The following is a 12,481-nucleotide window of genomic DNA, read 5'->3' on the forward strand; positions in this document are numbered from 1 at the left end:
CGTCTGCTTGGGCTACCATAACAAAATTCCATAGACTGGGTGGTTTGAACAACAGAAATGTGTTTTCTCATAGTTGTAGAGACTGAGAAGTCCAAGATCAAGGTGCTGGCCAATTCATTGCCTGTTGAAGGCAGACACCCTCCTTCCTGGCTTGCAGATGACCACCTTCTCACTGTGTCCTCATGTGGTGGAGAGCCAGCGAGCCCTGGTGTTTGTTCCTTGTCTTTACAAGAGCACCAGGCCTACCGGATTAGGGCCCCACCCTTGGGACTTCATTTAACCTTTAGCACTTTCTCCCAGTCTCTGTCTCCAGATACAGTCACACTGGTTGCCGGGGCTTCCATGTAGGAATTTGGGAGGGACACAGACCTTCGGTCTGTAACACATGGTCTTCCCTCTATGCCTGTCTGTGTCCTGATTTCCTCCTTTTATAAGGATACCAGTCCTATTGGATTAGGGCTCTCTTTAATGACCTCATTTTAACTTTATGAAGTATTGGGAGTTAAGACTTCAACAGAGGAATTGTGAAAGGATGCAGTTCAGCCCATAAAAGTATTTTTCTCTGCTTAAGATAAGGAAACCTAGGCTCACAGACCTTGAGTAATTTTGGCCAAGGTCACACAGCTAGTACGATAGAACCAGGATTCAAACCCAGGTAGATTGGCCCCAGAGCCAGTTCTTTGAACTATCTGGCCGTTCTCCTATCCCCAGTCTCCACCTTGGCATGGCAGTTGTTGGGATGTGCCATGGATTATTGAATAATCCTATGCTGGACATAATGGGTTTTCTTTTTTTTTTTCTGTTAGACAGTGCTGCATTGAACATGCTTTTACAGGGATCACAGCACACCTCTGAAAATATTGCTATTGTATAATGCCTAGAAATCAATTTATTCACAGAAGTCTTTGTTAAATTTATGTATTTCCCCAAAATACCCCCCAAAATTGTGCTTGTTTACCCTCCCAGCGATAATGAGTGAGAGTGGCAAGGTTTAGAAAAGAGCAATAGAAAAGCTACTTCCTGTCATAGGCGACAGATGAATTGGAATTGGGTACTTATTTGAGGCGTCTCAGAGTGAAACAAAGGCCATTGTTTCTGTTAAGTTAGGTGGGGCGAAAACATACCAAGTGATGCATCCTGGTCAGTTTATGATTTGCTTTCTTGTTTTTCAGAATTTTGATTCTGACATTAGCAGTGTGGGAATAGATGGCTGCTGGCAGGCAGACAGCCAAAGGCTTCTCAACGAGGTGATGGTGGAGCACTTCTTTCGACAAGGAATGCTGGATGTAGCCGAGGAGCTCTGCCAGGTAACTGTGCCACCTGCGAGAGGATGAAACAGAAACAAGGGAAGTCTTTGCAGTTGTTAAGTCTTCTAAGCCATAGGCAGATTTTTACATTTTAATCATCTGGGCTGACTTCAGTTTACTAGGAAGTTTTGTTTTTTGGTTTTTAAGTTCGTGAAAATTATAGTTCTAGAACTTGTTATTCAAATTATTTCCTTATTCCTGCCCCAGAATGTTGGTCCCAGGTCATCAATCAAGGGTAAGAAGTGATGCTACTTTTTCAAACATCTCCTCTTTTTGTTTGTTTGTTTGTTTGGAATAAGCCAGGGCATTTAATTTATTTTTTTAATTAATTTTTTTTTATTGGAGTATAGTTGATTTACAATGTTATGATAGTTTCTGCTGCACAGCAAAGTGAATCAGCCATACAAACACATATACACACTTTCTTCTAGAGTCCGTTCCCATATAGGTCCTTACAGGAGCACTGAATAGAGTTCCCTGTGCTATACAGTAGGTTCTTATTAGTTATCTTCTATATACAGTAGTATGTATAAAACATCTCTTTTAAGAGGGAAGGTTAGTATAGCAGAGAAGAAAAGGACAAAGAGGTTTATATTTGCTTTTCTCCTCTAGCCCAGCTTAAAGAACTTTGTTTATCAAATGAATTTCAAGCTAAAATTTACTTCAAGTGAGCAGCATTTGTCTTTTATTCCTATTAGAAGGGGTCTCAGAACAGTTTACCAATACCACATAGTCATAATATTAGCAGCTGCCCTGTATTGAGTATTTACCACCTGCCAAGACCTGCCTTTATTCCTCACTGCAACCCTGTGAGGAAGAAATGACTGCTCCCATTCTACAGATGTGGAATCTGAGGTCTGGAGAAGTAACCAGCCCAAGGCCATACAGGTTCTTAGTGGAGGAACTTGGATTCAGTTCCAATTCGTGTGTCTTCAGACTCTGTTCTGTGGCTTACATTCTGTGCTGTTGTATTTTCCATTTAGAAAAATGAAGGACTATAAGGATTAAATAATTTAAAGCCAGTCTGTAAACCAGACCTCTAATGTAAGCCTTTTCTGTTAAACACTTCAGATAAGCAATAACTCAAGTCTTTCTCTGTACGTTATGGGATTTTGTGTGTGTGTCCATATACATTTCCTAAAATAAATTGTGTCATTTAGGACTAAGTTTTGTTTACAAGTAACAGAGACCCAAAATACCAATGCCTTAAACAAGGATGAAGTTTATTTCTCTTACACAGAAATCGGAGGTAGTAAGCCATCCACTGCATATATGGTAGCCATGTGCCGTGAAGCTCTTAGGGACCTTGGCTGCTTGTAGCTCTGCTGTTTCTAAAGTGTCCCTTGTCCACATGGTCCAGGATAGCCCGAACCCCAGCTAGATGTTTTGTATTACGGGAAGGGACAAAGAGTATATACTTATGTTTCATTGGCCAGAACTTACATCTTGCAAAGCCATGCCCAGCTTTATTCCATATGGTTATGTGCCCAGCTAAAATTTGGGGTTTTACTATTATAGAAAAGGAGGAAGAACGATACTGGGGCTCAGTCATCAGTCTCTGCCAGAGAAATGCGTGGTAAAAAGAAATTATCTTTAGTGATTTGCCTCACATTTTATAATGTAGAATATGCTTTCACCATATCTCTTTATTCTGATTACTGCTAATGAAAGTTCTTTCAATTTTTTCAGGAATCTGGTCTTTCTGTAGACCCAAGCCAGAAAGAACCATTTGTGGAGTTAAACCGAATATTAGAAGCGTTAAAAGTCCGAGTTCTGAGACCTGCTCTGGAGTGAGTTACTGAGTTTGTTTTCTTTTGAGTACTTTGAGAGAACTCTATAAGAAAATGGAGTCAGAAAACACATTAGAGATTTTGAGATTTTATATATATCTCACCTGGGGTAGACTTCAGAGGCATCAAGGGAGAATTATTTTATTTCTTTTAGCGAAGTGAGTTTGGGGGATATGCAATATGAGAAAATGGTTAGGGCTTATTTCACTTATCAGTTGGTCTGAATTCCCATGAGAGAAGAGGGTTTCCTCTAGCTAGGCTACACCTCCGCTTTAGACTAGCTTTATAACTGAAGGACTGTTGTTCAGATGGTCTGAGTTTGATATTTGAACTTCCATAATGTTCTGGGTTCGCTGCTTGCATTCTAACAAAAAAAAAAAAAAAAAAAAGCAATTTAATTGGTTATTGGAACCAAGTGGTATACGTAAAGAGAACAAATATTGTTATGGAGTTTTACTCTAATTGCCTTCATAAAATAATTCACTGTGAACTGGTCATTGTTGTGAATTACACGAAATTACTGGGTTAGCTCTGATAAATATTATCCTAGTACAGAGTCAGCAGAGTTTTTCATAAAGGGCCAGGTAGTAAATATTTTAGGCTTTGCAGGCCACATAAGGTCTCCGTTGCATATTTTTCTTTATTTTATTGTACAGCCCTTTAACAATGTAAAAAAACCGTCTTGACCATCTGGCATACAAAACAGGCAGCAAGTCCTGTTTGGCCGGTGGCCGTAGTTTGCTGACCCCTGTCCTAGAATTTTTTAATGTGAGAATTATCAGGTTATTTGTTTTAAAAAGAAAGAAAGGAGGAAAGGGAAGGAGGAAGGAAGGAAAGTTATAAAATAAAAGGAAGAAACTGGGTGATAGAAGCAGTGATATTATTTTGAGGTCACAGCCTTAGAATCCTGGGATTTTAAAACTGGAAGTATTTGATATCGTTGTTATCAGGAAAAAAAACAGTTGGGAAGATCCTTCATGAGTTTTAAAAAATACACTTCCTTTTCCTTCTACTAACCCATTTAATTTTTCATAGGTTAGTTTTCTGTTTCTCATCATTCCTCAGTTCTTAGAAAATTTTGCAGAGTTCTAAAACCAGCCTCGGTGAACAGGCAGAGATAGAGTCCTGTGTAAATTTATAAATATCAAATTTCTGTATAAATTGTAAATATGAGGTAACTCATTTATTTTATTTTCGTTGCTGCATGCGGACTTTCTCTATTTGCGGCGAGCAGGGGCTACTCTTCGTTGTGGTGTGGTGGCTTCTTGTTGCGGAGCATGGGCTTTAGTAGCTGCGGCGTGCGGGCTCTAGGGCACACAGGCTTTAGTAGTTATGGCATGCAGACTCAGAAGTTGTGGCTCACAGGCTCTAGAGCACAGGCTCCGTAGTTGTGGCGCATGGGCTTAGTTGCTATGCGGCATGTGGGATCTTCCCGGACCAGGGATCGAACCCGTGTCCCCTGTGTTGTCAGGCGGATTCTTAACCACTGCAGCACCAGGGAAGTCCCTCATTTACTTTAATTCTTTAAAGATGTAAACGTCACTTAAGCAGCACCACTGTGTACTATGCATGTTACCTTTATAGTTTGGTTTTTTTTAGATTTTATTGTGACATCCCTGTGAGATTAAATTTAATCAAGTGCCTCTAATAACACCTCTTAAACAAAATATGGCAGCCATTCTTCTGTCTACTTTTATATTCCACCTAAATGATTAAACAGTTATAAAGGACAGTGAGGGAGCCTAAATATAAAAATGTAATGGGTTTCCCAGTTGTCTTATAGTGATTTAGAAATAATATATGAGTTGTTATTTGAGGTAATAGTCATTTATCCATTAATTTCTCAGGTTCGTCATCAAACTTTTATTAGTGCTTATTATGTACCAGAGACTGTGCTGAGTATTTGGACTGCCTTAGCCCTCAAAATTCTCAAGGGCTTGTTCCTTTTGGAATGAAGAAAATTCATAAGACCCTTTTAACTTTGGGCTTTTTCTGTAAGATCTGTTTCTGACTGGTAACTATGGCATATATATCAATGATTTCTGTAAGTGTTTTCTGTTATTTGTAGCCTCAAGCAGTGCCTCTCAGGCAAAGGGAGGACTCATTCCATCCACTTGGCACTAACAGTGGAAACTACTGTACAGTAGTCCCTCGGTATCCGTGGGGGATTGCTTCTAGGGACCCCCGTGGATACCAAAATTCATGGATGCTCAAGTCCCTTATGTAAAACGGCCTGGTATCCTTGCCCCTCCGTATCCACGGCTGCAGAACCTGCGGAGGCCCTCCATAGCCGCAGGTTCCGCAACTGTGGATTCGGAGGGTCAACGGTACGGTAGAAATTTTCTCCTTTCGCTTTTCTGGGAATATTGCCATGTTAAGTATCTGCATATGGGGATGTAGTCATAATTATAGTTGTCTCTTCTGGAGTGCTTATTATATGCCTAGCATTGTTCTAAGCATTTTATTTGTATTAGTTTATCCAATCCTCATAATAACCCCCTGAAGTAAGTACTGGGTTTACAGAGGAGGAATTGAGCCTGGAAGTTGCTCCATGGAAAAAAGGATATGGAGTCAAAAGGTCAGTCGAGGAAAGCTTCACATGATATTCCCTAATATCCTCCTCTAAGAGAGTCACTTTAGAAGTAAGGGAGAAAGAGAAAAACGCACGAAAGTAAACGCATGTCACTCATTTCCCTGAAGATAGCCCCAAGACAGACTAGAAGAAGAAGGTATTTGTAAGCCTTTTTAAAACGCTGTGAAAGGTTGTAGTGGAATGTGCCGTAGGAACTGGAGGGAGGCATTTTTATTCACTAGTATCAGAAACAGATCCCAGCCCAGGCTGGCAGAATGGTGAGAGGAGAGATAAACAGACCAGCGCTGTCAGTTAGGTTTCTGGGAAAGAGCAGCTGGCTCGGAAGGTAGGATCTTGTTTTAATTATTTCTGGATTAATATGGAAATTCTAAACATGGAGCTCACAGTGGGCCAAGTCTTTTTGGAGGCCTGACGATGAAGACAATGAACGCTCCCTGTTTCTGTGGGATAATTGCGTCGATGTGGGTTGCTTCTGACTTAGTCACCTAAGTAAGTAGTAGTGTTTTGGGGTTTTTTAATGGCAGAGGCCCAGAAGGTCTCTCTAGTAGTCACTGCACTGGCAGTGAACAGAGAATTGTGACATAGGTGACCTTATTGGGTGTCATTTTTTTGGTCTACCGTGTTTCTCTAAACAAGGAATGGTTCCAAAGCTGGCAGGGCTCTTGGCACACATTGGAGATGTGGGAGCAGAATTTATTTTAGAAACCACAGTAAAGCTAATAATTTACCTGAATGTTTACATTTAGCTTGCTGGTGGTAGTATAGTGATCGTTAGTTTTTATAAAAATCAAAAATCAAAAGTCTTCTGCTAGAAATGCCATTAGCCAGAATACAGCACTTATTAACTGTTCACTTATTAACTGTTTTTTTTGGTCTTTCTGTCATATGTCTTCTAGTGCTTTGTAGACAAGTAGATTACGTTTTTGGTGCCGATTGTAGTTTTGTGCTTTTGCAGTGTCGTGTGCTTTGTTGGTTTTGGATTTGTTCTTATCAGGTTAATTAAGGCTGTTCTACCCCTTATTCCTGCTCAGTGAATCAAACAGTCCAATATTCACTATGAACTTCTAGCGAAGACAACTTCAAAAAATTCTGAAGGGGATTAACTGGTACATACTGATTCCCACAGAGTTGGTTCTGTAAAAATCAAAGCAGGGCTTTCCTGGTGGCGCAGTGGTTGAGAGTCCGCCTGCCGATGCAGGGGACACGGGTTCGTGCCCCGGTCCGGGAAGATCCCACATGCCGCGGAGCGGCTGGGCCCGTGAGCCGTGGCCGCTGAGCCTGCGCGTCCGGAGCCTGTGCACCGCAACGGGAGAGGCCAATAGTGAGAGGCCCGCGTACCGCAAGAGAAAAAAAAAAAGAAGAAGAAGAATGATACTAACATCTTCTACATGTTAATATGTTTAAAGAAATGAAGCAGTGCTTCTTACCACTTGCTTGCAAATCTGATTTTAACAGCTGGCTGATAATGCTTTTCTGCTTTAGTGCTCACCTTTAACTGGTAGTCCCAGCTCAAGATTGGTTATTCCAACTGTTTGTACTCTAGAGGCCTGCGTCACTGTACTTTGGATCATTCAAAACTGCATGTTGTTCTTTCCCTCATTAGCACTGTTTGTACAAATCTTTTTGGTGCTGTGTGTTGACACTATATGTTATTTACATAGCTTTATCTGCCTGATTAGACTGAAAGCATCTTGAGGGTAAATACTTATGATGACTGTTTTTAGTCTCAAAGCACGTATAGCACCAAATCTTGCACCAGTGAAAGTTTAAACATAGATGTTCCCCTTCAGCATCTTGTGTTTCATTTATAAACATGCCAGTTTAACAGGAAAAGAGTAGTGGATCTAGGCAGTCAATAGTGAATCTCATGGCTGACACCTACTTCATAGTGTGGCCTTGTACAGTTCCAAAAATGTCAGAGACAGTCTTGTCTTGGTGTTAAACCTTATTAAATATGTAATTGTCATCTAACTTAATATTTTTTCTTTCTTTCACTGGCTGCAGAGCATCTTTAGGTGTAGATTGTTTACTTTCTTTACCAAAGTCTCTGGGCCTAGGGCTTGATGTTACCACTGACTTCCACAGGATGGCAGACTAAACCCATTTTTTGGTGTTAGGTGTTTGAAACCATTTTTAACACACATGCTGGTGCTCTTAATTACTTTTTTTTGAAAAAAAAAAAAATCTTTTTTGCTTTTTCTTTAGATGGGCAGTATCAAACCGAGAAATGCTCATAGCCCAGAACAGCTCCTTGGAATTTAAGCTACACAGACTCTATTTTATTAGCTTGTTAATGGGTGGAACTACAAATCAACGAGAGGCATTACAATATGCGAAAAATTTTCAGCCATTTGCCCTAAATCATCAAAAAGGTGAGTCTAGAGTCAGCTGTTTTTAATGGTTGGAACAGGACCATGGCTGCCACTGGAATTTAAGTTTATCTTAACTAGATCTAATATACATTTGCTAATAAACTGAAACAATTGTAGATGATAAATCACTTAGTAAAAAAAGCTTCTTGGCTGGCTCTAGAACAAAAGTAAAGCATTAAACCTCTTAATTGAAAAGTCAGAGAGAGACACTGCATTTTGGGGGATTCTACATTAACCTAAGAGGAGACAGAGAAAACGTAAAGTATGCACTTGCCCCCGGCATCCCCCCCACCATACTGCTGTTATGGCCACGACAGAGTGTCTGAAGGTGCAACAGGGTAGCAGCAGTTACTCCCAGGTGTCAGTGTAGAGGGACTGACTAGTTTTACAGCCAAAGATATGTGATGACCCCATTTATGACATGATTATTACTTCTCTAGATAATGGTAATTATACTATGCTGTGTATAAATTATAAGTTCAATATTTAGTGCTTCCCTTTTCTTCTTCTTTTTCTCTGTGCTGTTTCTTTAATAGAAACCAAGCTTAAGTACCAGAATTTTAAAGGACATTGTCAGTAAGTTATTTTATGCCATGTCAGCTGGGGGAATTCTTGCCTTTTTCAATGTATTACTTGCAAGCTCTGTTTGGGGTGTGATCATTCACACCTCCAAATTGCTGCTGCTTTTGTTTAGACATTCAGGTTTTGATGGGAAGCCTCGTGTACCTGAGACAAGGGATCGAGAACTCACCATATGTTCACCTGCTTGACGCAAACCAGTGGGCTGACATCTGTGACATCTTTACACGAGATGCCTGTGCCCTCCTGGGGCTCTCCGTGGAGTCCCCGCTCAGTGTCAGGTATGGAAATTGTCCTGTTATTGAAATGTGCGTTGCATTGGTTAGTTCTCCTTAATTTGTTGTCTAGTTCTTGACGTTTAAAGCTGAGAGAACATGTGTCTTTCTGAAGAAGAGTACAGTTGGTATTTCAAGAGATCATCACAATTGGCAGTGACCTAGTTCTAAGTGTGGTCTGTGATCCTTTGGGGGGTCTCTGAGAGCCTTTTCCACTGTGTTCATGTTGTGGGTTAAACTGCTCCAGCCTTAGCACAGATCGGGGCAGTGGTCCCAAACCCCACAAGGACTTGCTGTATTCCTCATCCACCACACACTTGCAGATATTTTAGTTTTACTTAAGAATGTTCTTGACGAAACGTTAAAAATCACTCACTTTATTAAATTTCGACCTTTGAGTATACATCTTTTTAACATTCTGTGTGCCCAAATAGGAAGCTCAGATAAAGCACTTCAACTCATGCCAAATCATGAGACAGAATGATGACTGTCTCAGGAAAAAGCATCTGTATAATGTTTGAGTTATGAGCTAAAAACTACTTGCTTTTTTCCTGGAACACAGTTTTTACTTTTACTGTCTTAGAAGACAGACTATAGGTACTCACACTCAGGTTTTTGGCAGATATTTATTCAGATGAATGAAGCAAGCTTGTCACATCAGGGAAAGTAACTGGTGGTATCTTTTGCTACAGTGGTAAAATTCAAGATTGTAAGCTAAAATAGAAAGTTGGGAAAACTTGAACCGACCACTGTAAGCTTGACAGTTCCCCAATGCTTAAAGACATTTCCGATGAGATTGGTGGTAATAATAATGAATTTGAATTTTTTGATATTACATAATGAAATGTGCTAACACTTGGAAGATCAGTAAGATCTCACAAAATCATACATGAGTAAAAGATTCAGAGTATGAGACCATTGGATTTTAGTGGAGCAGGGTACAAAAAGTACAATGGCAAGTATTCAGATTCCACTTTCCAACTAACCTTTAAAAAAAACTAGTACTTGTTGGGACTTCCCTGGTGGTCCGGTTAAGACTTCATGCTCCCAATGCAGCGGGGGGCGGGGCGGGGGGGGGGGTTGGGTTCGATCCCTGGTCAGGGAACTAGATCCCGCATGCCACAACTAAAGATTCCACATGCTACAACTGAAGATCCTGCGTGCTGCAACCAAAGACCCAGGGCAGCTAAATTAAAAACAAAACAAAACTACTGTTTGTTGAGTTTTGGTGTGGCATTAAAGAAGAATATCCACAGTTACCTGAAAAGGCGGTTTAAGTACTACATATCTGTGTGAGGCTAGATTTTTTTCACTTACTTCAACCAGAAGAATACATTGCAACAGACTGAATGCAGAGGAAGTTGTAAGAATCCAGCTGTCTTCTGTTAAGCCAGACATTAGAAAGATTTGTAAAAATGTAAAACAATGCTGCTCTTCTCAGGTTTTTGGTTTGGAAAATACAGTTATTTTTTGTGAGACTGTTATTTATAACATGTTTTTTGTTTTTAAGTGATTAATCAATATTTTAATTCTCAGTTTTAATTTCTAATACAATAAATAATGATAGAATAACCCACAAAACTAAATGTTCTTTGAGATCCTTAATGTTTAAGCCGGTAAAGGGGTCCTGAGATCCAAAAGGTTTAAGAACCAGTTTTAAGCAATAACTGTTTGGGGACTTCCCTGGCGGTCCAGTGGTTAGGACTCTGCTTCCACTGCAGGGGGCGGGTTCGATCCCTGGTCGGGGAGCTAAGATCCTACATGTGCCTTGCGGCACGCAGCCGAAAAAAGAACCTTTTTAGCTCTTCTGTTTATTTGGCTCCTCCGGTGTTTTGAATCCCTGCTGCGTGCCAGGCATTGTGTGGGACACAGAGATGAATAAGGCTCAGCCTGCGTTCCATAGGGGCTCCACCTGAACGGAGGAGACAGACTCGTGCAGTTAAACTGTAAGGTGTGGTGGGGCTGCAGGTCTGGTTCTCTGGGACAGACTCTGAAATGAGCGGAGACCCACGTGCAGGAAGTGTCCTGGGATCAGCCCCTGTGGGGAGTGAAGGCAGCAGGGTCAGAGGGAGAAGCTGGACTGTGATGCGGTCGTACCAGAGGCCTCGGTCCACCCCTGCGGAGCTCTGGAGCTGCAGTGGCCTGTGCAGTTGTCCCAGATTGGTGCAACTTTTGTATCCTCAGGTGGAGCAGTCATCGAACGTGTCCCTGGTCAGGTCGCTTTCTCCAAATGAGGACAGTCCTGAAGGGGGACTCAGTGGAGAGCTGACTGCCAGCACTTCTAGATGAGAAAGGTGCTTCTGCCCTGTACACGGGTGATCTGGGTCTGGAAGGAACTGTGCAAGAAAATGTTTCAGAGTGTCGTTAATGTTAAGAATGCCATTAATGGACTTCCCTGGTGGCGCAGTGGTTAAGAATCCGCCTGCCAATGCAGGGGACACGGGTTCGAGCCCTGGTCCAGGAAGATGCCACATGCCGCGGAGCAACTAAGCCCGTGCGTCACAACTACTGAGCCCGCACTCTAGAGCTCGCGAGCCACAACTACTGAGCCCACGTGCCACAACTACTGAAGCCCGCGTGCCTAGAGCCCCTGCTCCGCAACAAGAGAAGCCACTGCAGTGAGAAGCCCAGCCACTGCAACGAAGAGTAGCCCCTGCTCGCCCCAACTAGAGAAAGTCCACGCACAGCAACAAAGACCCAATGCAGCCAAAAATAAAATAAAATAAAATAATTAAAAAAAAAAAGAATGCCATTAATGACTGGTAGGCAGAGCTTATTAAACCTGGTGGTTTTGTAAACTGTAAGACTGCGTGTGTGCGTGCGCGCACGCAAAATAGAGGGCTTTGTAATGCTTTGAATCCAATGGCCGGGGTCCTCTGCACATAGCATGGAGTCTGGAGGAGTTGGCGTTTCCTAGGACCAAGCTTTCTGACACCTGGCCTGGCATTAACATTTCCTCTTCTGCCTTCCCAGTTTCTCAGCAGGTTGTGTGGCGCTGCCAGCTTTAATTAATATCAAAGCTGTGATCGAACAGAGGCAGTGCACTGGAGTTTGGAACCAGAAAGATGAATTACCTGTGAGTGCCATTTTCTGTTAGTCATTACCTCTCCTGTCATTAGAAGAACGTGGATGTTAAGGATTTTCAATGCCTGTCTTGCCTTTCAATCAGGGAACATTATTGTAGCCTTTTGACAGGGGTCCTTTTATGTGTATGTAGACATGATTAAACAGTAGAAGTGGGGAGCTAGTACATTTTGGAGGCACTGGAGGAGCTCTCTTACCATTTTGACTTAGCGTGGCAGTGACAGCTGATGAAGGAAAGCATCAGAAGTGGGGAGGGTGGATATACTGTAGCGTGTGGTATGTTCTAAGTGCAGTTGCTAAACCACTCGTACTGTGAACTTTTTAAAATACGAAAGCAGTGAGTCAACTCGATTTAGTTTTGTCTGAAACATTGATATTTATGAGATCATGGGCTTGTGCTGGTTATATTTTTCTAATACCAATTAAAATAAGTGCATAGCTGTTAAAGGTCGTCGCAGTGACACCTGCGGTCATCAGTGCC

The 12,481-nt window shown here is 41.6% G+C and overlaps 1 protein-coding gene across 1 annotated transcript in view; it reads left to right on the plus strand.

The window, feature by feature from the left end:
• RMND5A (required for meiotic nuclear division 5 homolog A) overlaps positions 1 to 12,481 on the plus strand; it is a 50,111-nt gene that overhangs the window by 32,686 nt on the left and 4,944 nt on the right. The window contains exons 3-7 of the mRNA XM_081254455.1: positions 1,173 to 1,307; positions 2,997 to 3,097; positions 7,896 to 8,062; positions 8,757 to 8,922; positions 11,890 to 11,992. Of these exons, the coding sequence (XP_081110581.1) occupies positions 1,173 to 1,307; positions 2,997 to 3,097; positions 7,896 to 8,062; positions 8,757 to 8,922; positions 11,890 to 11,992 (672 nt within the window). The remainder of the gene's footprint in view (positions 1 to 1,172; positions 1,308 to 2,996; positions 3,098 to 7,895; positions 8,063 to 8,756; positions 8,923 to 11,889; positions 11,993 to 12,481) is intronic.

This window comes from Mesoplodon bidens, assembly GCF_964165515.1.
Source record: "Mesoplodon bidens genome assembly, chromosome: 14".
NCBI lineage: Eukaryota > Metazoa > Chordata > Mammalia > Artiodactyla > Ziphiidae > Mesoplodon > Mesoplodon bidens.